The 27,085-nt window shown below is 46.2% G+C and overlaps 1 protein-coding gene across 2 annotated transcripts in view; it reads right to left on the bottom strand.

Moving 5' to 3' along the window:
• Positions 1–778: 778 nt before the first annotated feature.
• Positions 779–27,085, bottom strand: part of ALPK3 (alpha kinase 3) — a 42,708-nt gene continuing 16,401 nt past the window's right edge. Inside the window, exons 5-13 of one of the 2 annotated variants that reach the window (XM_027089161.1) lie at positions 11,101–13,192; positions 10,302–10,449; positions 9,799–9,926; positions 9,613–9,648; positions 7,111–7,391; positions 6,470–6,558; positions 5,442–5,665; positions 3,027–3,075; positions 779–2,420 (exon numbers count right to left, since the gene is read on the bottom strand). In XM_027089161.1, the coding sequence (XP_026944962.1) occupies positions 2,084–2,420; positions 3,027–3,075; positions 5,442–5,665; positions 6,470–6,558; positions 7,111–7,391; positions 9,613–9,648; positions 9,799–9,926; positions 10,302–10,449; positions 11,101–13,192 (3,384 nt within the window). In that variant the 3' untranslated portion in view covers positions 779–2,083. The remainder of the gene's footprint in view (positions 2,421–3,026; positions 3,076–5,441; positions 5,666–6,469; positions 6,559–7,110; positions 7,392–9,612; positions 9,649–9,798; positions 9,927–10,301; positions 10,450–11,100; positions 13,193–27,085) is intronic. The other variant, XM_027089162.1, reaches the window with a different exon arrangement.

A 27,085-nucleotide genomic window follows, 5' to 3' on the forward strand; every position in this document is an offset into this window, starting at 1 on the left:
TCCCATGAAGGTCCAAGTCCATTTCTGTTGCTCAAAACCCAAGAAACCTAACGGAAAGCACCTCTTTTGAGACCACCTCATGCATCTTTGCCTCCCAGCAGTGGTCAGCTCAGGGTCTGGCATAAAGTAAGTCTGCTCAGTATGTCTGCCGAATGAATGGATGAATGAATAAACAAATCAACAATATTCCAGCTCTCGGTTCACCACGGCAATCTGGATATGCAGGCTGGGAGAGTTGGGAGCAAGAGGAAAAAGTGGGCAGAGTCACCTGAGCACAAGAGGAGGTAGAGAAGTCAGAAATGTCAAATGGAGGGGGGTAAAGGTCAGGCAAGGAAAGGCCTGGGTGATGGGGTGGGGCTGGGAATGAGAAGCCTCTGCAGCTTGGGAGGCAGGAAACAGTCAGTGAGTAGCTGAGAGGCAGGAGCTGGTCTTCCCCCGGGCTGGTCTTGCCCCAGTGGAGGCAGCCAAAGACACTGGGCGTTTCCCCAGAGCCCCAGCTCTGCTCTTCCTTCCTGGGTTCCTTCCTCTGCATTCCTCTTCCAAATGAATGAGCAATTCCAAAGGCCTAAGCGCCCTCGTAAGGGGCACAAGCCATCATTCCATTAGTACAAGCAGCACAGACTGTCTAGCTGCGGCCACAGAAGGCTGAGGCTGAATGCCAATCTAGGATCCAAAACATGGATTCACTTTTCCAGTGGGTCCAGGGACTGCAGGACGCCTTCAGAGAACCGCCTGGGGAGACGGGACCCTGACCCCATATACCTACAACCACACCAGATAAGGGCGAGCAAGATACACAGTTGCTGCCTTTATTGCATTCCAAGGGGAGCAGGCTAGCTCGAGACCCACCCCATCCCAGGCCTCAAGGAAGGGTTCTCAGGAAGGGCCCAGGGTGCTGGGCCGAGCACAGCAAATCCTTGGGAGCCTATATTGAGGCCCAGAGCTGGAGTCCCAGGGTCAAGAGCTAATGGTTAGGGGCAGGGGGTCCTAATTCCCAGGCACAGAGACACTCCTCCACCCTGCACATGGGTGGACTGCATTCTTCCCACAGCTCCCAGGTGCACGCCCTCTGGAGAAGAGTCCCAGCCCTCTATCCCTGGTCAAGAGGGGATGTGAAATTCACTGTGACCCCACCTCGTTTCAGTATGAAGCACAAGGTCCCACAAAGTCAACACCTTCCGTCTGGCCACAGCTGCTGATGCAACCCTCATGCCAGCTCTCACCTCACGGGCAGAGGGCCTGGGAGAAGTAGGGGAGGAGTGTCCTGGGGTGGGCTGAGAGGCCAGAGGGTCTGCTCTTCACCTAGGTATGGTGGGTAGGGTGGGGGTCAGGCTAGGGAAGCCCTCGGGTAGGGGAACAAACAGAACTCAGTGAAAGGCAGGCAGCAGGCTGCAATTGGGCTCAAAGCCAGGGATGGGGGATGGGGTGCAAGGGAGCATGGTAGGCAGGTGATTGAGTGCCTGAGTGATGGGGGAAGGAAGAGCATGAACACACATCACCAAAGACCACTGCACAAGGATATGACAGTCTCTGGAAGGGCCCTGAGCACCATTCGGGCTCAGGGACAGGTTAGTTGCAAGATAAGCTGGGATGAATGACGCAAAATGACTGGAAGGAAAAGACACCCTGAGAGTCACCAGGCCAGACACCGCAGAGGAAGTCTGGAGCCCTGAGGATAGGGAGGGATCAGGGCCAAGTGAAGGGAAAAGGGTAGGTGCTGGCCTGCGTGCCCCCAGAGTGCAACATTCACGGCAGGGCCTGGGGCAAGGGGTTGGTTGCAGAACTCATGCAGAGGACTCAGGGAGCCTCCAGCAGTGGCCAGTGTAAACTTCAAGGAGGGCTAGGCTGCAGGCCCCGGGAGGTAGGGCCTGGGAGCCGCGGGGACGATGGCACCAGGAGAGGCCACCAGGCTGGGTGTCAGGCACCAAGCATCTGATGAGGAGAGGCTGCGGGCAGAGGCCCCGAGGGGTGCCGCCTCAGTGCACCTGCTCCGGTCAGTCCCGTACTGGGAACGTCTCCATCGGTTCGAGCTGCTTCCTTGTCGGTCTGCTGCTGGGTGGAGGCCCCCAGCCTCCTGTGGGGGCTACCGCATGCCCTGGGCCTTGGAGCCTCCATCTCGGACGGGAGGCTGTCCGAGTAACTGGGTGGCGACTGCCTCTGAGGCCTGAGGGGTGGCCTTGGAGCTTGGGGCACTCTTCTGGGGACTGGGAGGGCCTTTCCTCTGGGGCTGAGGACTCAGCTGGGGGCCCCTCCTGCCGGCAGATGGACTCTTGGAGCCTTTGGCCTTGGCTTGGGGGTGGGCAGCCTCAGGGCCCTTGAGAGGTTTTAGCCCCAGCATCTCACAGAAGGTGTTGCACTGGTGGGAAGAGGCAAACTGGTCCAGCAGGGCAGGGAAACAGCTCTCCTTGAGGCCTTGGTATCTGCAGCCAAACAGTGAGAGCTGAGTAGGAGTCCCACCCAGAGAGAGAGTCCTTGGGGGGCAGACTGTGGGGTGGCCACAACCAGGGTGTGGTGCCCAAGGTCCATCCTACCTTACCTCGGGGTGCTGGGGAGTCCACCTGGGGCCACCTCAGACGGCAGCATCCGAAACCTCAACTCTAAACTGAGGTCTCATTACACCCTGGCCCATGGAGTTCATCGGGTGGGACGTCACTCGGTGTGAGGACCATCTGCCTTATTAACATAAATAAGAGCAGACTCCAGCTCACCACTCTACTCACAGGGCCCTGCTTATCTGCACCCTGATGAGCTTTCACAAGTGAGAAGGAAGGGGAGCAGGTACACTGAGAGCCCAGGATGTAGGTGGTCCTGTGCATGGGCGTCAAGAGCTACTGGTCCAGGTCTGGGGTCAGGGGCACAGCAGGTGGGGATCAGTGGCCCCTGAGACATTACTATATGGCCAGGGGTGCAAGTGAGACTCTCTGGTCACAGGTCTAGCACCTCAGGAATGGAGAACCAGAAGAACTTTGACATTTTCCACCCTGAGCAGACTCTCAGAGGGCATTCTGTCCCCAAGGAGCACTCACCCTCGCAGTTTGGTAGCAATCTGCACATCAGTCATTTTCCAGTTAACCCCTGAAAAGAGAGAGAGTGGGGAGTTGAGGGCATCCTGGGCTGGTTCTAGGGCCCCCATGTCTCCAAGATGGATATCACTTTAGATGGGAACTTGCCAGATTGCAGGGCACATCTTCAGGTACCCTCTCATTGGGCATCATCACCCTGGCCTGTCTCATGAGTGGTGTGGGTATCTCTGTATTATTAGTAGTAATAATATTCCCATTTTCACAGGTGAGGAGATAGGCTCAAAGTTAAGTGACTGCAGCAAAGTCACATTTATTCATTCATTTAATAATTGAACGCTGTCTGTGTGCAATGACCACCGTGAATCAAAGTTCAGTCTTTCTTACTCCTAGATCCAAAAGTCTTCCAGCTGTGCAATCCTGCCTCTACTGGATGAGATTAGGTCACAAACTGAGCTGGCCTCTGGCTTTGAGCTAAAACCTTCTCCTTCCTCATAACAGATTAGCCCATCTGGGCAAGAGGGAGAAAGGTGGAAATGTGAAGGTATTTCAGGGCTGGGCCAGCAGAAACGTTAACACTGGATAAGACTGGCTTCCACCTACTCATACAGTGCAGCAAGCACGCACTCCAAGAAGCCCAGATGGGCTCCTAGGTTAAGACAGCCTTGAAGAACAGATCCAGGCAAGTGGTGACAAAGGAGGCATTTCCCACCCCGTCCAGGTCACCCCAGCATCTTAGCATTCATGCGTCAGGTCTGTGACTCTCCTTCCCTGTTTGTACACTGTCCGGTTGCCTTCCTCCAGGAACCTACCTCTCACTAACAGGCCTGAGTACCCGTGGATGATAGAGTGGCACAAATGTGGGCTTGAGAACCAGGCACACCTGGATTTGCATTTCAGCTCTGTCACTTTGGAGCTGTGTGTGCTTGGCCAGTCACTTACTATCTCTAATCCTCAACAGTAAAAGTAGGGATAATGCTGCCCATCTTGCAGGGGAATTGAGAAGATCACAGTATGTGTAGGACTATAACTTAGTGTCTGAAACACAGTAGTTATGCAATAAATATTAATTTCTTTGTTATTTCTCTTTCAGCATTTATCACATTCCATTTTGCATTATAATAATGATGATCCCTTACACTTGCACAGAATTTTGGTTTGCAGAGGGCTTTCATAAATACAGTCTCATTTAATATTCTTAACAAGTCTGAGAGATAGGCAGGGAAGATATGGTTATTCCTAGAGAGGGAAAGGAAACAGAAGCTCGGAGAGATTAAATGACCTAACCTGTCTGAGCTTGTTTTCTTCTCTGTAAAACAGACACCCAGCTAGAAAATGATGAGACCTAGGCTTGAATTTCTTTGACTCTCAAGTCTTTCTACTATATTATGTTATCATCTCATTGTAGAAATTGGTATACTTATCATAGCTTCTTGAGGACAATGGCTATTCCTAATTCACCTTTTTATCTTCCCAATATTTAGTAATGTTGGAAGGAAGGAAGGAAGGAAGGAAGGAAGGAAAGAAGGAAGGAAAGAAAAATTTATGAGTTAACAAATAGAGTGAATGATAATGGTTTAATGTGTTACTAGCTCCCCTCCCTTCAATATATAGAGTTGTATATACAATATTTATTGTATTAATATTTATTCTTTAACCCCAATGCAAAGCACATTTAAGCCAGTTTTCTATCTCTGGCCCTTGGTTTTGTCACTTATTTACAGCAGGGATAAAATGTAATAGTGTGTGATATTCGCAGCATTCCAGTCCTCTCACTGTAGAGAGGATTTTATCTTTTCCTCTCCCCTGCCCTGTCTGGTTACAGAGAGTAGGCCTGGAGAGGAGTGGTCAAAGAAGGAAGGAGAATTCATGCTTGCTGGCCTTCCTTTGTTGGGGAGAATCTGAGTAATGGGAGAAATAGAAATAAACTAAAAAGAAGCAAGAGAGACTAAGTTTGTTTACATAATAAAAAGCTACCAAAGACAGAGGGGGGAGCAGGGAAGGAGGAGATTGCAAAGCTATGTGTGCAGGGATGGAAGAGAGAGGTTAGGAAGTTAGAGAGTAAGAAAGTTCACAGCAGAGCTGCAGGGAAGAAGGAAAGGGAGATTTTGTAAACGCGGTTGCGGGTTTGAATTAGATCCCATGGAACGGTCTTTGAAGTAAATTCCTTTTTAATTTTAAGTGAAGCCTGGAGTGTACTCCTTTAGATACAGCTGCAGTTATAGACTAGGCACCATGAGGCCCTGATACGTATTAGCGCTGCATACAAAGTGGTTCCTGTCCAGCACACTTTACAAGGTTACTGTGAAAGCAAAGGAGAATATGTGCAAAAGTGCGCTGCACACTAGTAAACGAGAACTGTGACTCTGCCCCTCCGCATGCTCTCCTGCACATGTACATGCACACCCCACACCCTCATACCTGCCAAATCTGTGACAAGGAAGCTGCCATTTGTCCACAGATACAGCCAGTGCTGGAAGGTCTGGCATTTCTGCACGGCCTCAGAGCTGCTAGATGCTGCTGGAGCCGCAGCAAAGCCCCATTCCCGGGAACAGTAAGACTCCATGGGCTTGCCCAGGTCCTCCTCCAGGGTAGCATATGGGATATTGTTTGCAGGCCGGTAGATCAGATACAGTGGGATGATCCTAAACATAGTGTCACCCTGCAGTGAGCAGGAAGTATGGCCCCAGAGAGCTCCTCCCTCCACCTCAATTCTACACTCTTGGATCCAAAAGGAAGGCCCTTCCAAGAACAGAACTCTCAGCTCTGAGCCTGGAGGACAGCAAGGAAGTGGGGGTTCCACCCTGAGTTCAGGAAAGGAAATGGTGGCCTCCTCCATTCTCTGAGGTCAGTGGGATTAGAACTGAACCCTGCTATAGCCCCAGGAGGCCTCTGTGCTTGAGTGAGGGACTAAGACCTGTAAGTGCCAAACAGAAAGGAATACCTCTGAGAGGATCCAACCAGACTGTGCTCAATGCCAGCTAGACCCTAATACTCAAGAGTTGAAGTTCCAAGTCTCAAAATGAAAACAGTTTCCATGTGTAGCTGACTCCTACAAAAATCCACACGGACCCTGCCCACCTACCACATTAGAATCCTGACCAGTTTGCCTGGAAGCTTTAGCCCACCCCATCACCTTCAGAGAGGCCCAGAACCTGCTGTGCCCAAACCCTGCGATCAGCAAAAACTGGGCAAAGGAGTGGGGAATTAGGGTGGGTGGGAGGAGACTGAAGACCAGAGCAGAAGCTTTTCTAAAGTGGGCAGTGAATCTTGAGGTCTTTATTTCTAGATTTTGTGGAACCACTGAGCTGAGCATGGGGTTAGCTGGGGGCCCATTTACACGTGACTATGACTCAGGAGGCCCCCAGGAGGCTGTGAAATCATGGTTCTCTGCAGAAGCTCAAGTCAACCGGTCTGCACACTGCACGGCCCCCTCCCTGTGCACTTACTCAGGCACGTCCCCAAAGCCAGGTGCAGCCCGGGCTTCAGCCGCAAAGATTTTGCAGTACTCTCGACTCATGTTCTGGATCTTGCACCCCTGTGGATGGAAGAGAAGCAACTCTGATCAGCAAGGAAGCATCCCGGTTCTCTGCCTGGCTCTTAGTGGGAAGGCCATCTGCTAGAGGCTGCAGGGAGGATTCCAGCCCTGGGGGAGGTGGGGTTCATTCCTACCCTCCTCCCTACTCTGTACCTCATTTTTCTCATTTGTAAAACAAGAGGCTCTGGACTTGTTTTCAAAGTGGTTTCCAAAGTGTGCTTCCTGGAGCCCTAGTGATAGATGGCAATGCCCCAGGGGCCCCACTGCAGGAGAGCAAGGTACCGACCCCGCCCAGTCACTCCCCTTTTAACTCCCAAATAAGGCTTCTGCGAAAGATATCTTTGAGGGCAGTGAAGAAAGTTTTCTGCTGAAAAATACAGTTTGAAAACTATGGCCCCAAAGATGTAGCCTGGACTACATCTCAGGCTCTCGTCGAGGTAAAGTTGAGACTAAGGTGGCTTCCTCCTCCATACTGGGCTTCCCAGTAGGACCCAGGCTGGGAAGGGGAGGGATGAGAGAGTGGAAGGATGGGGCAGGGGGATGGGACAGTACCTGGATGGTGACGTCATAGTTTCTGCCCAGGAGAGAAGTCTCACTGCTGGGCCCAAACACAAGCAGGCTGGACACCTTGATGATGCACGTGAGGCCTGACTCGAAGATGGGTTCCAGCCCGTAGATGACCTTGGCCTGGGAGGCCTTCCGAAGGCCACACCCGTGTCCACCACCTTGTAGCTCCTCGCTCACCAGGCGCCCAAAGAGCTTGTCCCCCCAGCAGCCAGTGTCAGCCAGACCCTTAGCAAACACCATGGGGGTCATCTCAATCTCTTCTCCAACTGAAGGGGAACAGGAGAAATGTGGAAAACTAGAAGCTCCCCCCCGACTGCTCTGGGACCCGTAGCACCCCACCACTCTGTCCATGACTTCTCTTTGGGTGTGCACTTGTGGGGGGCGCCCTATGAACTATGACCTCCAGAGGGCAGACACTGTATCTGGTAAAACCGCCGTCATTCAACAGTGCTCACGTGTGCAGAGTAAGGGCTCAGCCAGTGTCTGTGGAAGGCAGGGGTTTTCTGAGGAAGCAGCAATCAATACAGAATATCAGAATTACTTTGTTTAGAATTCACTGTTTTGATCAAATGAATAAATGACTCCATGTCAACCAACATGTTTGACTGAGACAAAAAGTTTGTGAGACAAATCCAGTAGCAGTGAGCACTCCTAGTGCTCAAATTGGGATCACTAAATACCATTTTCCACTAAAAGGAACCAGAACTCCCTAAAGAAATGGTTGATTCCGGGTCTAGGGCAGGAATTGTCCTAGACTGACCTGAAACATCTCTGGACCAGAAAGCAAGTAAGGTATCATAAACAATTGGCAACTTGTCAAAAGGACACAAGAGCCAACCTGAAGAGGCTTCTACTGGCAAAAAATGAGACAATCTTACCAACAACAACAGCAAAATAATTGCAAAGTATTGAACGTTCAAATGTGTTAAAAAGCCATACTTTCATAATTATAAGTAAAAAAAACCCTTCCCTCTGGAAAAAAAAAACCCTCATTCGTGACCTTTGGAGGATGTTAGGGCACCAACTCACTATTCTGAAATCTAATAAGAGCAAGGAGGAAAAGAAAGTATTTTTTCCTTCATTTTCTGTTGGACCTATATGTATCAGGATTACCAAAAACCATTTCTTCTTTTCCAAAAAATTTCAGCTAATGAATAAAGAAGAAATGACAGAATTAAAATACTCCATGTTGCAAACCTTAATGAAATAAAGGACTTAGGTGATAATCAGTGACTGCTAAAGCCCCTAGATGATGACAGGGGTTATATCAGATACAGTTTTTTAAAGTTTAAAAGGGATAGATCAGGCAGAAAACACCTGAATGAACCCAGGGATCATTCTTAACATTACTAAAACCGTCAGACATCACATGCCTCCAGATAGGATGCAAAGGAAATACACAGCACACCTGTGAAATGTTCACACACACACACCCCCAAAATTTGCACCTGAATTGGAGCAAGCATCTCAAGCTAATTACCAGTTTAGAGGAAGCACATCAATGAAGCAACATGTTAAATGGTGATATAATCAATAAAAATCCAAAATGTAAGAAATTCTTCAACAAATAAATGGCAAGGAGGGAAAACAAATGAGGGAGGAGGAACTATTATACATTTGATAGATTTAAGAGATTATGTTAGCCGAAAGCACGGAGTGGTTCCTAATTAAAATAAACCAACACTTATGAGAAAGTTGGGAAAATCTGATTGGATATTTGATGACAATTAAGTATTATTACTAAGTTTTTAGGCTTTTTTAGTTTTTAGGTGAGGTTATATTTGATATTGATTAAATCTGATTTGATAACTGAACAAAAGGCACTAGTTGAATGAATGAGTAAATAAGTGAATGAAGGAAAGAATTAAGGTATTAGTTGGCAAGTGAAGCTCTAGAAACCTTTCCATCACCAGCCGCCTTCACGGTCCTAATCCTTAGTGTGTCTTCTGCAGGAGCAATACATCTCTTCCCCTAATATTTGAGCCTTTAAAATGCTTATCAAACTTCGGGGTGTATCACAATCACCAGGGCATCTACTGACACGCAATTGTGTCAGGCCCTACCCCAGAGATTGTGATTAAGAGTATCTGCAGTAGGGCTCAAGTAACTGCATTTTCAGCAAGCTCCCTGTGTGACTCTAATGCAGGAGTCCACAGACCACTGTGAGAAAGGCCGGGGAGGGAGCTGGCAGGGTGACAAGTGGACAGTCCTGCTCTTGATCAAGGGCTCTGACATGGGCAAAGGGCACAGGCTGAATGAACTCCTTGTAGGACGTCCCCTTAGCCACCTCCTCCCCCCTCATCTTCTGAAACAGCTGTCCTCCCCCATCCTCCTCCACAAACCATATCCTAAACTAGGAGGCAAAGGGTGGCTGTATGTGGAGATAAACATGGCATTTAGAACAGATTCCAAGTCTTTAAAGAAGCCCCTGTAGATAGCAGGGTAGGGACACAGGCCCACCCATTCCTCTCCCTGAGGGGCACCTACCTTGACTTTCTTCTCTGGAGATGAATCCTGACAGCACTGTGTGGAGAAAGAGAAGAGAAAGCCGCTATCCTCAGGCAGGTCTGCCCACAGACAGCTCCGCCTCTGCAAAGACGACTGTTCCCCGCCCCACCCCCAGTGGGGGCCAGGCAGAGACCCTGGGGAGGGGGGGGCAGAGCTCACACTCACCCTCGGGGCTGAGGCAGAAGTCAGTGGAGGCCGAGCCGTGCTCATTGCGGATGGTGCATCGATACACGCCACAGTCTACGGGGGACGCCTGCACGATGGCCAGGGCCGCTGGCCCCTCATCCCCTGCACTGCAGACAGGAGACCCTCTCCGTGAGGCCATCACCATGGCACAGCCCAGGGCCACCCTGTGGTCCTGAGGCTTCGCAGATCCCGCTCTCAGAGAATGCTGTGAGCCCTGTCTCTGAGAGCTCTGGGAAGAGCAGGGCCTGCATCACACAGGTCAGGACTGCACTAGCTGTGTGACTTTGGGCAAGTGACTTAATACCTCTGAGCCTCAATGTTCTCCCCTTCACTATGGGAATACTAGAATCTCCCTCATAGGGTTCTTGTGAGGATTAAATGAGGAGGTATATCCAAAGTGCTGGGACAATCTCCCCCCCAGTATTGTTGCTACAGTTTATTAGGGAGCCAGGACAGGTGGAGGTGGTACCCAGCTGGCTTACCTCCTGCCCACCTCGCCCACTGGGCGCTGATCCTTGGCCCATGTCAAGACTGAGTCACTAAGAATGTTGAAAAACTGGCACCAGAGCTTCAGGCTGCCCGAGGCATCAGGAAACTGCTCCACCCGAATCTTCCGGATCACCTGTGGGGCTGGAAGCAGGGGCACAGTTGAGAGGAACAAGCCACTTCCCCTCCATCGTGTGCCCTCTCTGGCCCTACCCCTGCTTCCTTGGGTGTCCGTGGTGGCACAGGCTGAGAGAAGACAGGATTCAAGCCTCCACACAGCCCCCACTTGAGTCCCACCTGTATCTCTGAGGCTTCTGCCCTGACTTCAAAGCACACCTCTTAGCTAGAAAGAACATAGTACGGCACCTCCACTCCAGGCCAGGGAGAGCCTCACAGCTGAGGCCGCAGACAGCAGTCGAGAGAGGAACTTCAGTTTGCAGCCTAGGCTCCTAAACCTAAGACCCTGCATTTGAATCCTGTCCGTACCACTCTGTACTCGCGGGACAAGTCTGCAAAAAGGCGATTACGGTGGTGATGATGATGATAGAGCTAGGATACTATTGAAGCCAGGCCCTGTGCTGAGTACTTGATTTATTCTATCCCATGTAACCCTCACAATGTTACAAAGTTGGTACTATTTCCAACTCCAAGCGGCCTTTCCGATTCCAAAGCCTGCGGGATTATTACGTAAGAATACCCTTTACAGAGGTACGCTAAACCTCTAGCAGGCAGCGTTACCCCAGAAGGGCCCTGCTCCGGGCAGCCCGCTCCTGGGAAGCCGTACCTGTTGCTCACCTTTTAGCAGGTCTTTGGCTCTCCTTGGCTTGGCCGGAGTGCCCTGCTTGCCTTCCTCCAGGGCCAGCTCTGCTTCCAGGTTGCTGGCTCTGGGGCTGGAGCCCAGGGCCCCTGCTGCCGGCTCCTCCTCTGCCCGCGGCACCTCCAGCAGGTCTGCCTTTCTGCCCTGAGTAGGGGAGCGTTTCTGCCGCCCTGGACTCCCCGGGGGCCCCGGTGCAAGGCCCTTCCGGGGCCCCCGGGGGGAATCCGAGGGGCTCTCCCTTTCTTCGGGCTTGGTTGGCTCCCCATCTCCTGCTGCTCTGACCTTAGGGAGAAACCTCTTCCTCCGGGCCCCCAGAGCCAGTTCCTCGGGCGTAGCTGCGGGGAGATCTGTCAGAGCTTCCCCTGGGATCTCCTCCTCTCGGAAGCGTTCCTGGGCTCTGCGCTCTGCTGACAGCAGTCCCTGCCCAGGGGCTGCCGGTCCACCCACGCCCCCCAGCGGCCCACCCATGCCGCTCTCCTGGGAGGTCGGCAGGAGGCCAGGCCCCTCAAGGGAAACCTCTCCCTCACCTCCACTGGATCCTCCTGAGGCCACCCCGGGGCCTTCCTCCTCACCTACCACGATGGCAGGGACAGAGAGGGGGCTGGGGCCAGGGCACCGGGCAGCAGCCAGGGCCTGACAGCCAACCTGCACCTCGCGGTCCAGGAGGCCAGTGAGGCGGCGGGAGGTACAGGGGCTCAGCAGCAGAGTCTGTGCGCTCTGCACCAGACGGTTGTTCTCCACACGCTCCAGGATGCGCCGTGACGTCCGGGGACTCAGACCGGCCACTTCCACGGTGGGGGCCAGAGAGGGTGAGGGTGCCTGATCCCCAGCGGCAGCTTCCTCCTGGGCCCCTGGGCCCCTGCCACTCGTCTCTGAGCTGGATAGCTTCAGCAGCAGGAGCAAGTAGCTCTTCAGGGAGTCTATGAGGCCAGGGTCACAGGTCTGGGGGCCTGAAGTCCTCCCTTCCACACCGGGCACCTTGGCGCAGGCCCCCTCAGCGTCTGCTGCCCTGGTTCCTGGCGGGTGACTCTGGCTGGGGGTGCCCAGCCCCAGGTGCAGTGCGGGGGCAGAACTCAGCGAGGCCTTGTCCCCAGAGGGTAGGAAGGCAGCTGTGCTCATGTGCTGAGAAGCCGGGGTGCTGGGCAGCCGCTGCTGTGAGTTATCCATCAGGCCAGCCCCAGGAAGAGAGGGCAGAGTGGGCACCTGGGGGCTCAGGCCCGCTGAAGGACAGCCACCCAGATCCACAGGCAGCACTTCTCCCGGCTGTTCCTGCTTGGGGCCCTGGGACAGGCCCTCGTCGGCCTTGTCCTTAACTGGACCCGACTGCTCCGGCCCTCGATATCTCTCTCCTCCCACCTGCTCCAAACTGCCCTCAGGAGGCAGCTGTGCCCCGCGTGTGAGGTCCCCCGCCAGGGGACCTGGCACAGTTTCCTCACGGCTCCCGGAGGCCGTTCCTGCTGCCTCGTCAGATCTGAGCATAAACTCAGGTTTGTCTGGGACGGAGAACTCTTCTGGGGTCTGTTCAAAGCATTCAGTAATCTGAGGGGACCTAGGATCCTCTGAAGGTGGGCGTTTGGGGGCCCTGGACTGTGGGCTGATACCGGTCATGGACGCCTTCTCTGACCAACATTTCACAGCTGTGGGAATGCTCCCCTCTGACCATGTCCCCTTGTCTTCCTGCACCCTTCTGTCTGCCTGTGTCCTCTTATCTGCCTGGGTCCCCACCTTTCCTTGTGCCATCACGTCCTCCTGGGAATTCCTGCCTGACTCTGACCTCTCACTTTCTTGTGTCACAACATCCACCTGTGTCTTCCTATCTGCCTGTGTCCTCTGGGTGGTTTGTGTTCCATCTCCCTGCGTCCTCCCATCCACCTGCATCTTCCTATCCATCTCTGTATTCTTCTTGCCTCCAGTGTTCTGATCAGCAGATGCTCTCCTGTCCTCCTGGGTTTCTGTGTCCATGGGCTCAATGATATCCTGACTTCTGGAGGTGCTGCAACCAGCAGAGACCATATCAGAGCTGCTGCTGGCCAATGTGGTAGGAGCCATGGTTGCCTGGGACTCCTGGACCTGAGAACACATGGACAGAAGCAAGAACTTAACTACACGTGCCTTAGGATCTCTTTCCAATCCAACATCCCAGCCTCCTCTGACCTCATCCAGAACTGCCATGATGAAAATCCTGCCACCTGGTTTCTCAGGCCTGCTGGGGGTGACAGAGTCCCAAGCCCACCCACCCAATCCCTGATCCCAGAGTCTACACCAGGGAATATCCAGAATCCAGGTCTAGCTCTGGCCCTCCCCACCTCTCCCCAAAGAAATTTTGCCTCTCCTGACAGCCCCTGATCACGTGCTACCCCACCCCTCAACCCTGCCATTCGGAGGAGAGTGTCCTCTCCCCAGGGCCTCCAAGCAGTCAATCTGTCCCTCTCTTGTGGCACTAACTGTCCTGGATAGAATTATGGGTGAAGTGGGAGGGTGCCAGGGGGTCTCCTTGATAGCATCAGGGACAGCATCATCATTAATGCTGAGTGAGCGGCAATTACAAAATGCCATCCAGAGAGGGTTAAAGTCATTACGAATGACACCTATGCCAGGAGATCCGTGAAACATTATAACGTTACCCTTCTGAACACCCGTTATTTGCAAAACACCATGCTAGGCCCTTACTTATCACATATGTATTACCTCGCTCCTCACAACAATACCAAATAGTTTGCAAGAATCATCTCTATTTTAGAGATAAGAACACTGATGGTCAAAGAAGGAATATGGTTTGTCCATTATCAGAGAGTAAGCGGTAGAGTTTAGTTTAGAAGCCAGGTGTGTCTAGCTTCAAATCTCATGTTCTTTGTTGTTACACTATATGGTCACACATTTAAATATAATGAAAGGACCTTCTATCTAAACATCCTGGCATAAAACAGTAAATTGCCTCTTTTCATGTTGGATATAATCAAAACCAACTAAGTAAACAAGAAAAATCAAAGCAAATTCCATTGTTAGTGGAAATGGAGGCTAATAAAACCTACAGTCTCAAAAAAAAAATGGGAAGGATTGCCAAAAGCAGATAGATGAAACTCTGGGAGGTTGCAAGAGCTGTAGGATCATGGAGGACTGGGTGGAAATCAAGCAGAAGACATACAAGGGAGACGTCCAACAGTCAGGAAAAGAACAGTGAAGCAGCCTACCGCAGGCAGTTCTCAAAAAACATGAGCAAAAATACACAAAAATTGCTAAGAAAATAGATTTTGAACATACGAGAACTTAAGGAATAGTGTTCCGTGGCCCTGGAGGAAACTACTGGAGAACAAACTTTGGTCAACCAAAAGATGACTGGGGAAACCACAGCAGAAGAATTGATGGTGAACGCTGAACATATATTTAACCATAGAACCAAGACTAAAACCAAAAAAGTTTAGAGTGGCAGATCAGAATGTCAGTGTTTATGCCCTGACAATGCAGAAACGATACAACTAGCACAGAAGGGGAAGGGGGAAGAAGATGACAAGTGGAGTTAAATGCCTTAATTGTATCACTTATAAAGCCAGGAATCAAAGGCATGACTCAAAGCTGAAAACCCAGGTAACAGAAATACAGCATATTCAATTATACAAAGATAGTCACTTAGAAATAAAACTTTGGGATAATAGGAGATAGAAAATGAAAGGGAAAAAAAGGTAGGGAGGAAGTGGAAGCACGATCACTGCTCATCATAAAAAAGTAAAACACACTGACTAAACAGATAAAATTATGGATGATATTACATAAATTTTAAATTATAAAGTACTACGTACAAATATTTCTAAGTATCAGAAGAACCACACACAAAACCAAAGCAAACAGAACGTATGAGACCTTAATATGTATTTAATTAAATTATATTTAAATTAAGTATAGAATTTAAAGTTACTTTACTGCGTATGGAATTCTGAATGAATGGTATGAATACGAAAAAAATAGAAGAGTCTGGTGAATAACAGGAGCCATCAAATGTAAGTCTGACTGACCAAAGAATGTTAGTAAAAACGCTCCTCCAACTTCTCTGAGAACCAGTAAGACACGTACAAAAACACCTTGGAGCTGGGCTTCCCTGGTGGTGCAGTGGTTAAGAATCCACCTGCCAATGCACGAGACATGGGTTCAAGCCCATGGAAGATCCCACATGCCACGGAGCAACTAAGCCCATGAACCACAACTACTGAGCCTGCACTCTAGAACCTGCAAGCCACAACTACTGAGCCCGTGTGCCACAACTACTGAAGCCCGTGTGCCTAGAGCCCCTGCTCTGCAACAAGAGAGGTCACCACAATGAGAAGCCCGTGCTCACCACAATTACAGAAAAGCCTGCGCACAGCAACAAAAACCCAATGCAGCCAAAAATAAAATTTAAAAAATAATTAAAAAAAAAAAAACCTTGGAGCCAACAAACAGCACTTAGGAATATATTAGAACCTTTTTTTAACTTCTGATATTCTAGGATTAAGAAATATATTTTTAATATTTATTTATTTATTTGGCTGCACTGGGTCTTAGTTGCAGCATGCAGGATCTTCGTTGCGGCATGCGGGATCTAGTTCCCTGACCAGGGATTGAACCTGGGACCCCTGCATTGGGAGCACAGAATCTTAACCACTGTACCACCAAGGAAGTCCCAGGATTAGAAAATATTAATATGGACATGAGATCTAAACATTTACAAAGAAAATGCTGACTTTACACACAAGGCTCATGTGAACAGAACTTTTGATTAAAGCTGTCTTCACTCCCCCTCACCCGCAGACTGATCAGTCCCTGAGTCCTACTGAACCTGCCTCTTCAGTATCTCAATATCCATTCCCTTCTCTCTGTCTCCACTGCCAACACCCTAATCTAAGCTGCCAACAATTCTATCTTGCCTGGACTATAGTAAAGCCTCCTAATTGGTATCCGTGACTCTAGTCTTTGCCTCTGCCAAATATGCAGCCCAAGTGATCTTTCTAAAATATAAAGCTGGGCACTTCCCTGGTGGCGCAGTGGTTAAGAATCCGCCTGCCAATGCGGGGGACATGGGTTCGAGCCCTGGTCCGGGAAGATCCCACATGCCACGGAGCAACTAAGCCCGTGCACCACAACTACTGAGCCTGCGTGCCACAACTACTGAAGCCTGCGTGTCTAGAGCCCCAGCTCCACAAGAGAAGCCACCGCAATGAGAAGCCCATGCACCGCAACAAAGAGTAATGCCCGCTCGCTGCAACTAGAGGAAGTCTGCGTGCAGCAACAAAGACCCAACGCAGCCAAAGATAAATAAATTAAAAATAATAATACAAAAATAAAAAATAAATCTGATTGTGACACTCCCCTCCTTAAAAGCCTCTCAGCAGCTTATCATCACTTACAGGCTAAAGCCTAAAAGCCCTAGCCTAAAAGAGCAAAAAGTTTAAGAATATTCCCTGCCTGGCAGGGTATGGGGAAACAGGCATCAGCACAGCCTCTATGGATAGTAATTTGGCATTATCTAGTAAAACTAAAAATACTTATACTCTTTGACCCAACAGTTCCACTCCTAGGAATTTACCCTATAGATATACTTTCATGTGCAAATTGACATATATACAAGGATACTCGTTGCCTCATAGTTTATAATAGCAAAAGGCTAGAAAATATCTAAATTACATCAATACAGGATTGATCCAATGAATTATGGTATATCCACACCCCAAATAAATAAAATAAATACCCAAATAAAAAAGCAAGGTATAGGACAGAAAGTATCATATGTCACCTTTATGTGGAAAATACAGAGACACATATTTGTAAATGTACAGAAGATAGCTCTGGAAGGATGCCCAAGATACCAGTTATGGCAACTTATTTCAGGAAGAGGGATGGGGTGGTGGCGGTAGGGAAAGGGTGAAGATTTAATATTCTCTAAATACTTTTTATACTTTTTGGATTTTATACCATATGCCTATGACACATATTTAACAAAATCCAATTAAGAATGAAAATGCATAAGTAAATAGGCCCTTGTGTGATCAGTGAGGGCTGTCCTTCAGCAGAGAACCCAGGTCTGTCTCTCCAGCCTCATCTCTTGGGTCCCTCCATCCAACAACACTAACGTACCATGCTGATTACTGTGCTATTTTATAACCACTTTGTTTTTCTCTGCTGGACATTCTCAGCCTTCTCATTGCTCACCTGAAGAACTCCTCCTTCTTTTCCCTGAAGACCTCACTCAAGTTTCTTCTCGTTTTAGAAGACTTCTGAGTTCCCTTCTCCACCCCCCAAAACGTACGTGGCTTCTTATCCTATGTACCCATGGCAAATGTACCTAATTCTATTATTATACCCTCATTCTCTGTGGCAGTTATGCACGTGTCACCTGCTAATCTGTGAACTCTTCCCTTTCAAAGAGGGCCCAGCACAGGCCCAGGGTTAGACTTGGTGTGCAATAACTATAAAGACTGACCTATCTAAACACTATGTGGGGTGGGTGTGTGTGTCTGCATCTGGAACTGTATGGAGAAGTGAGGAGGAATGTCATGTATTTCTTAAAAATAAAAAACTGTGTGAGCTGGGGTGAACCTATCTGGTTCTCTGTGGGCTTTTTCATTACAAAGAACATTAGCAGTTTTAATTTTCCATCCTGTCTTTCTGTCTTCTCTGTAAAATTTTTGAGATCAAGGAACCAGTCTGAATCACCTTTGCATCCTTCACAGACCGAGGCACATAGGAGGTTCACAGGAATGAGCCACTGAATGGCAAGTACTATGGCTTGTAACCCTCTAAGAGGAGAGAGTGCTGGTTTGGAGAAGCAGGATACAAAGCCAGGGGCTTAACAGGGATGGAGCAGGGCATTGTTAAGGACCTGGAATCTACTTCCTTGATGAAACCCAGACCCAGGCCTCATACTGAGGCTTCATCATCTTTAAATGTTTGGTATAATTTTCCAGTGAAACCATGTGGCCCTAAAGATTTTGGGGAGGAGATTTAAAATTACAAACTCAATTTCCTTAACAGTCATAGTGTTATTCAAATTATCTTGTTTCATTTTTACATGAGTTTTGGTAGTTTTTTTTTTTTAAGAATTGTTCTATTTCATCTAAGTTGTTGAATTTGTGAGTGCATTTTTTCCCATAATAGTATTTTATTATCATTTTAATGCTTGCAGGGTCACTAGTGATATCTCCTTTCATTCTTTTTTTTTTTTTAAAGAGCTTTACTGAGGTATAATTGACAAAACAGTACACATTTAAAGTGTACAACTTGTGTTTTGATATATCTATATACTGTGAAATGACCACCACAATCAAGCTCCTCTTTCGTTCTGAATACAGGTAATTTGTGTCTTCTCTTATTTTTTTTTTCTTTGTGAGTCTTGCTAGAGGTTTATCAATATCATTGATCTTTTCAAATAACAAGATTTTGGTTTAATTTTTTTCCATAGTTTTCTGTTTTCAATTTCATTTTTTACTCTTTTCTTATTTTCCCCTTCCTTCTGCTTGCTTTGGGTTAGTTTTGTTCTTCCTTTTCTAGTTTATCAATATGAGAGCTTAGAGTATTGATTTCAGACCTTCTTTTCTAATATAAATATTTAATGCTATAAATTTTCCTCAAGACACTGATTTAGCAGCATCTAAAATTTTGATATGTTGTACTTTCACTTTCATTCAGTTCAAAATATTTCCCAATTGACCTTAAGATCTTCCTCTCTGACGCATAAAAGTGTGATATTTAATTTAAAAGTGTTTGGAGACTTTCCTATTATCCTCTGTCACTGATTTCTAGTTTAATTTCATTTTTGTCAGAGAACATACTTTGTGTTATTTCAAATATTTTATATTTGTTAAGGTTTGTTTATGACCCAGGATATGATCTATTCTAGTGAATGTTTTATATGCACTTGAAATGAATGAGTATTCTGTTGTTGTTATGTGGAGTATGCTATGTGTCTATTAGATCCAGTTAGTTGATAAAGCTATTCAGTTCTTTTCTATTCTTACTGATTTTCTGTTTACTAGTTCAATTATTGAGTTATTGAGAGGCGTGTTAAAGTCTCCAACTATAATTGTTGATTTGTTTATTTCTCCTTTCAGTTCTGCCAGTTTTTCTTCATGTATTTTGAAGCTCTGTTGTTAGGGGCAAACTCATTTTCATTTTCTTGAATTGATTCTTTTATCATTATGTACTTCACTATTTTTCCCTGGTAATTTTCTTTGCTCTGAAGTCTGCTTTGTCTGATATTAATATGGCCAGTCCAGTTTTCAGTTGATTAGTGTTTGCATTGTATATATTTTCTATTATTTTACTTTTAACCTACCTATATCATTGGAATTGAAGTCAATTTCTTTTAAAAAGTATAGAGTTGGGAATTTTTTTTTTTGATCCAGTCTCACAATCTCTGTCTTTTACTTCATGTGTTTAGACTACTTATATTTAATATAATTATTTATACGTTTGAATTTACATCAATTATTTTATTATTTGTTTTCTATTTGTTCCCTCTGTTATTTCTTCCTGTTTCCCCTTTCCAGTTTTCTTGGAGATTATTTGAAAACTTTTAGTATTCCACTTTAATTTACATATTGTGATGTTTACTATATTTCTTTGTATTTTAATTATTGTTCTAGGGCCTGCAATACATACACTTAACTTCCCACAGTCTACTTAGAGTCAACATCTTACCACTGCAAGTGAAATGTAGTAATCTTACCACCACATAGGTCCCTTTACCCTCTCCCTCTTTATATGTTACATTTACATACATTAAAAACTTTAGCAGACAACGTTATAATCTGTACTTTTTACCTTCAAACATTTTTTAAAGAATTCAAGAAGACCGCACACCACAACGAAGAGTAGCCCCTGCTCGCCGCAACTAGAGAAAGCCTACGCACAGCAACGAAGACCCAACGCAGCCAAATAAATAAATAAATAAATTTTAAAAAAGAATTCAAGAAGAGAAGAATAATCTATTACGTTTACCCAGGTATTTACAAGATTCCTTGTATCATTTCTCTTTGTCTGAAAAATTTACTTTAGCAATTCTTTTAGAACAGGTCTGCTAGTACTGTATTCTCTTAGTTTCCCTTTATCTTGGAATGTCTTTATTTCACCTTCAATACTAAAAGATATGTTTGCTGAATGTAGAATTATAGATTGAAAAGCATTTTCTTTCAGCAGTTAAAAAATATTATTTCACTTCCTTTTTAACCTCCATTGTTTCTGATGAGAAATCTGCAGTCATTCAAGTTATTGTTCCCCTGTAAATAGTGCGTCGTTTTTTCTCTGACTACTTTCAAGATTTTATTGCTGTTGTTGTCTTCAGTTCTCAGCAATTTGACTATGCTGTTCCCTGGCATGGAATTCTGTGGGTGTTTCTTATTTGGGGTTTGCTGAACTTCTTGATCTGTAAGTTTGTGGGGGGTTTTTTGCCAAATTTGGGAAGTTTTCAGCCATTATTTCTTCATATATTTTCTCTGCACCATACTCTCTTCTCTCCTTCTGGGTATCCAATGACATGAATGTTAGACATTTTGATATTGCACCACAGATCCTTGAAGCTCTGTTCATGTTTTTTTCTCTCTGTTATTCAGATTGAATACTTTTGATTGACCTATCTTCAAAGTGCACTGACTTTTTCCCTATTGTCCTCATTCTGCTGTTGTGCCCAACAAGCAAGTTTTTTTTTATTTCAGTTATTTTATTTTTCAGTTCTAAAATGAACAATTTGTTCTTTATATCTTGTATTTCTTTGCCAAGACTTTCTATCTTTCCACTTATTTCCAGAGTGTTCAACCTTACTTTTTGTCACTGCTTTAAAGTCAGATAATTCCAACATATCTGCCATCTTGACATTGGCATTCTTTAACTGCCTTTTCCCATGCAAGTTGAGATCTTCCTGATTTTCTCATATGCCAAATAATACTATATCTGGTACATTTTGAATATTCTGAGATTCTGGTTTCTTATATAAATCCTATAGAGAACGTTAATATTTTTGTCTTAGCAGACACTCTACTTGGTTGTGTTCAGGCTGCAAGTTCCATTCAACATTCTGAGGTTGTAGTTTCAGTGTCAGTTCCATTTTCAAAGTCTTTGCAGTGCTATTCAGATCTGTCCTGTGTGTGTGCCACCCAGTGGCCAGTCTGGGACTTGGATGATGGCCTCTTAGTTCTTTTTTGATACAATGTTCAGAACCAGATCCATGCATGAACAGCGTGAGAATAAGCCCAGGAATTTATAAACAGCTTATGAAGTCACTTTCCCAAACTTCTTCCTGTGTATGATCTACCCTTTACTTTCTGGGTCCCTAGGATTCCCTTTTCCAGTCCTCCCTCAAAGTTTTAGACCCCTGTGGCCTCTGCTACTGTCACTACCAGGAGATTCCTCTCCTATTCCTCAAGCCTGTTCAAAAGGGCTTCTCCTAAAGCTCTCTCTGTTCATCCTGATGCTTATTTCTGAGTTTCTGATTGCATTAAGACCAGGCCAGGTAATACTAGATTTTTTTAAGGGTAAATACTGCTGAATCAGTGGTACTTAATTCTGGTCTTATTCCTCAGTCTGTCTGCTACTATCTGCTTATCAAAGTCATCAAGTAGGGTTTCCCTGGTGGTGCAGTGGTTAAGAATCCGCCTGCCAATTCAGGGGACATGGGTTCGAGCCCTGGAAGAGCCCACATGCCGCGGAGGAACTAAGCCCCTGGGCCACAACTACTGAACCTGTGCTCTAGAGCCCGTGTGCCACAACTACCAAGGCTGCGCTCAGGAGCCAGCAAGCCACAACTACCGAAGCCCGCGCACCTAGAGCCCGTGCTCTGCAACAAGAGAAGCCACTGCAATGAGAAGCCCACACACTGCAACGAAGAGTAGCCCCCGCTCACCACAAGGAGACCCGCACAGCAACAAAGACCCAACGCAGCCAAAAATAAATACATAAAATAAATATATTTTTTTAAAAAAGTCATCAAGTAGCTGCACCATGCATTTAGCCCAAGTTTTTAGTTGCATTCAGTGGGAGGATGGATACAGGGTGGATGGATACAGGGTGGATGGTATTTACTCCATCTTATCCAGAACTGGAACTACCATAACCACGATAACTAATTTAACATTCGTTACTGTATTCTCTAGTTCTGGATTTCTAGTTGGTTCATTTTAAAGTCTTTGCCACTTTTTATAGTTTCTAGTTCTCTGCCGAAATCTTCACTCTTGCCTTTTTATCTTCTTGAATATAGAATGTATAGTTTTAGTTTTAATAGTTCATGTCTGATAATTCCAAAAGTTGGAATATATTGTCTGCTGTTTTTGCTAGCTCTTTTTCATGTTTCTTTTTTTTTTCTTTTTTTTTTTTGCCATAATACACAGCTTGCAGGATCTTAGTTCTCCAACCAGGGATTGACCCAGGGCCACAGCCGTGAAAGTGCTGAGTCCTAACCACGGGGCTGCTGGGCAAGTCCCCTTTTTCACGTTTTCCTCTCTTTGTGTGCCTAGTTATCTTCATTTAGGTGCTGAATATTATATTTGAAACATTTTTCAAAAATAATTTGTGACTTTAGATGATGTTATCATCCTCCAGATGCTTGGGAGCAAGGTATCTTGAACCACCTTAATCTGATTTCAAGGACTGAGATATTTCTTGGTCACCCAGGTAACTCAGAGTTAAGCCTCAAGCCCCGTGAGGGTAATTTGCTTCTGGTTCCCTTAATCCTATGGTACAAACCTTCAGGGTTCCCAACCCAAAGACAAGGGGGTTTATCAGGGCTACCACTCTTGAGACCATGGGCTCCAATTCTGGTCTCCCAAGTCCCTTGAGGCTGTCTACAACACTGCTGAGTCTCTCATTCTCCCCTTCTGGAGTGGCCAACAACCCCAGGACAAAAGCTATGCCAAAGGCTGAGCTCACCATTCTGGATTTCCATCTCCTCCCAGATCCTGGGCAAGTGATTCTTCACTTTGTTCGCTCTCCAGTGCCTTCAAGCAGACATTTTAATATTTTGCTCAGCTTTATTAGTTGCCCTCAGTAGGAAAGTTGGTTGGAATTATCTAACCCAGTATTACTGGAAGCTGATATTCAAAAAATGTTAGTTCTCTCCCCTTTCTGTCTCACTCCGAAGGCTGGGAGTGAGGATAGGCAGGGGACTTCCTTGGCGGTCCAGTGGTTGAGACTCTGTGCTTCCAATGCAGGGGGCATGGGTGTGATCCCTGGCCAGGGAAGTAAGATCCCATGTGCTGTATGGTATGGTAAAAAAAAAAAAAAAAAAAAAAAAAAAAATTTAAAGAAATTTTTTTTTTTAATTTAAAAAAGATTAGGACAGGCAGGTGTGCATTCCTACCTACCACTTACCCTTGCTTCATGCTATTTGTCCTTCCCAGAATGTCTTCCTTCCTCTCTTTAACCTATCTAATTTCTTTTTATCTGGGGATATTATGGGCATTCTTTTTTTTTTTTTTTTTTGCGGTACGCGGGCCTCTCACTGTTGTGGCCTCTCCCGTTGCGGAGCACAGGCTCCGGACGCGCAGGCTCAGCGGCCATGGCTCACGGGCCCAGCCGCTCCGCGGCACGTGGTACCTTCCTGGACCGGGGCACGAACTCGCGTCCCCCGCATCGGCAGGCGGACTCTCAACCACTGCACCACCAGGGAAGCCCTGGGCATTCTTTTATATTAAAAAAATTATATTCGATGTTTTTCTACTATGGTATTTCCAGTAATAAACCCTATACATGCTGCCAACCGGCATCTTCCGAGATGCCTTCTCTCGTGACTGCAGACCACCCCACTCTCCGTCCCTAGAAACCTACTGCAATAACATTCACCACAGCCTCTTTGCGCTTATGGTTTGGTACAAGTCTAATACCCTGGATTCATTAGATAATTTCTTAAGGCAACGATCATGTCTCTCCTCAAGCCCCCCTCCCTTCAACAGCTCTCAGAAAATACTTATATTCACGTAGTCTCTGAAAACCAAAGCACCCTAATTATGCAAGGAGAGTTTCCGCATATTGAGACGATCATCCTCAGGACATACAGGATGTAAAGTACTGTGAGGTCTCAAGGCGTTCAGCAGAGCCCTCTCATGTCTATACCACCCACTCTGAGGATTTGGGCAGATGGGGCATTCCACCATATCCCCAGGCTCCTGTACCTCAGCTCCAGAGATCTGAGCCAGTCTCAGAGAATATCTCAGGTTAGGGCACTAAAAAGCAGCCTTTGAGGACACTGAAGGCCAGTTCCCATTCACCAAGTACCTTAAGCAAGATTGCTTCTGCCCAGGGAAAGAGCTCCCTGAATAGCATGGCTGGGCTCAAGGAGAGGGTCCCTGGACATTCTTAACAACCCAAGAGGCCTCAGTTTTAGCATCTGCTCCTCATCCATATATCCAAGACGAAAGCCTAACTTGAGCTGTCAGAGATGCCCCTTATTTCCAGGAAAGGAAATCAAGACAGTGTAGGGAAGCAGCAGCAGATCCCAGAAGCAGAGGCCTTTAAAATATCTAACGCTAACAAGAGGCATGCTGGACCCATATGGAGAAAATAACAGAGCTTAAAAAGAAATAAGAGGGAACGTCCAGTGGTTAGGACTCTGCGCTTTCATTGCCAAGGGCCTGGGTTCAATCCCTGGTCAGGGAGCTAAGATCCCGCAAGCTGCGCGGCTCGGGCCAAAACTTTTTTTTTAATTTAAAAATAAAAAAAGAAAGAAGAAAGAAGGCTTGAATGATAGAAAAAAATACCATGCTCCTGGATAAGAAAGCGAAATATTAAGATATTGATATTTCCAAATTAATTTTTATATGTAAAGATACTTAATGCAGTCTCAATCAAAATAACAATGGTATAGAGACAGAAAGCAGATTAGTGGTTGCCTGGTCGTGGGGGTGGGAACAAGGATTAACTGCAAAAAAGGAACAAGGATCTTTTCAGGGTGATGGAAATTTTTTTTTTTTTTTTGGTACACGGGCCTCTCACTGCTGTGGCCCCTCCCGCTGCGGAGCACAGGCTCCGGATGCGCAGGCTCATAGGCCATAGTTCACGGGCCCAGCCGCTCCGCGGCATGTGGGATCTTCCCGGACCGGGGCACGAACCCGCATCCCCTGCATCGGCAGGCGGACTCTCAACCACTGCGCCACCAGGGAAGCCGGATGGAAATGTTTTGAAACCGGATTGTGGTGATGGCTGTACAACTGTGAATTGTGTACATTGGTCTGTACCTTTTAAATAGGCGACTATTATTGGTGTATAAATTATACCTCGATCAAGCTGTTTAAAAATAGAAACCTAACAGATTTTACTAAAAGACCATTCAAAATTCAAATCTGACTAGTCTTCCATGAAAGGATGTAATATGCTTTTGATCTTGTTAAAAATAATTCATCCCTTTTTGAAAATGTAGTTTTTTTAAATGGTGAATATAAGGATACAAGGTAAAAAAAACAATGTTATCTGGGAGTTTGGAAAAATTCAAAAAATGATTCTAAAGTTTTCCTACAGGAATAAACAAGAGAGAATAGCTGAAACATGTTTAAAAGAAGCATAAGAGGGTTGCTCTGCCAGAAATGAAAGCTACAACAATTAAAATGAGATCATCCTGTTGTAAGAATCAACAGATTAACGGATTATGATCGATGTATATATGGGAACTAAAATAGGCTTCAGTGGGTATAAAATTAGTGTATAAAGAAAGAATCACAAACTAATAGGAAAAGGTTGAATTTGGGGAATACTTATTAACCAAAAATTGAGCTAGAGACTGATACTATGCTATACACACAAATCAATTCCAGATTAATTTAAAAGTCAAATGAAGAAATTCAAACAAAAATTATAAAAATACAGATATATATTTAACTAACCTTGGAATAAGGAAGAAAAGCATAAACACTATTGAAGAAATGGTTAAAATATGCATATTGTGGCATCTTACAGAACCACTAAAAATGAAGTTTTTCAGATAATTTTCAGGAACCATGAAAAACTGCTCATGAAATAATGAGAAGTAACGAAAGGAGAATATAAAACTGAATCAGAATAACAATGTAAATCAAATTTTTAAATAACAAAATACATATACAGAAAGATTGGTAGATATGTCAAGATGTCTTTGGATGGTAGAATTATAGGTGAATTTTTACTTTTTCCTTTCAGCTTTTAGAATTTTCCCCCATATTTTTTACTATGGTCATATGTTTCTTTCATAATCAAAAAAGATTTTTTAAAAAAGATTTGGTAGAATGAGAATATGAAAAACCAATCAAATTCAGCTACTAAAAAGCAACAGCTTCAAAAATACATATAGCTGTTAAATGCATTTTTCACATGTATGATACATTTCACAATTTTTTTCAGTACTAAAAAAAAAAAAAAAGCCACAAAAGCTCTTTGCAAGAACAGCAGAACCTCTACAGACAGCCTCTCCTGTGCCTGCAGTGCCCCAGCCCATTCGTCCCACCTGCAAGAGGCAAGGAGGGCCTTGTCAGGAGGATGCAGCCATTCTGGCTGTGGTATTCCCCACCGCTGTGGGCAGAGAAGCCAGATTCACTCACAGACTTGGCCGCCAGCCTGATCTCTTCCCAAATGTGCTCCCTAGGGGCCCGTGAGGGCCATCCCTACCATATGCCCTGCTGTCCGCATGTGGAGCGGCCCCATCTGGGCTCCTAGGAACTCACCACTGCAGCTGCTGAAATCTCCTGAGACCAGGCATGAGAGGCTGAGAGTCATGAACAGATTCAGAGAGTCTGGTTTGAGGTTCACCCCACTCCAAAGACCTCTGAACTACCGTCCCCACAGACTAACCTCAGTACCCTCAGCACACACTGAAAGAAAACCATCTCCCCTGGCCACCCTTGAAACTGGTCTCTCCCTCCTGCCCCCATGAAAGCTCTCTGTGTGGGAAAGGCAGCCCCTCCAGGAAGCATCCTTTTCCCGCTGCCCTCCAGGAGGTACTGCAGCAGCTTGTCCCTCATGTTTCCCTTCACTGTTCCAAGA

Source organism: Aethalodelphis obliquidens, unplaced genomic scaffold, assembly GCF_003676395.1.
Source record: "Aethalodelphis obliquidens isolate GAN/ISIS:26980383/991018 unplaced genomic scaffold, ASM367639v1 scaffold65, whole genome shotgun sequence".
Classification (NCBI taxonomy): Eukaryota; Metazoa; Chordata; class Mammalia; order Artiodactyla; family Delphinidae; genus Aethalodelphis; species Aethalodelphis obliquidens.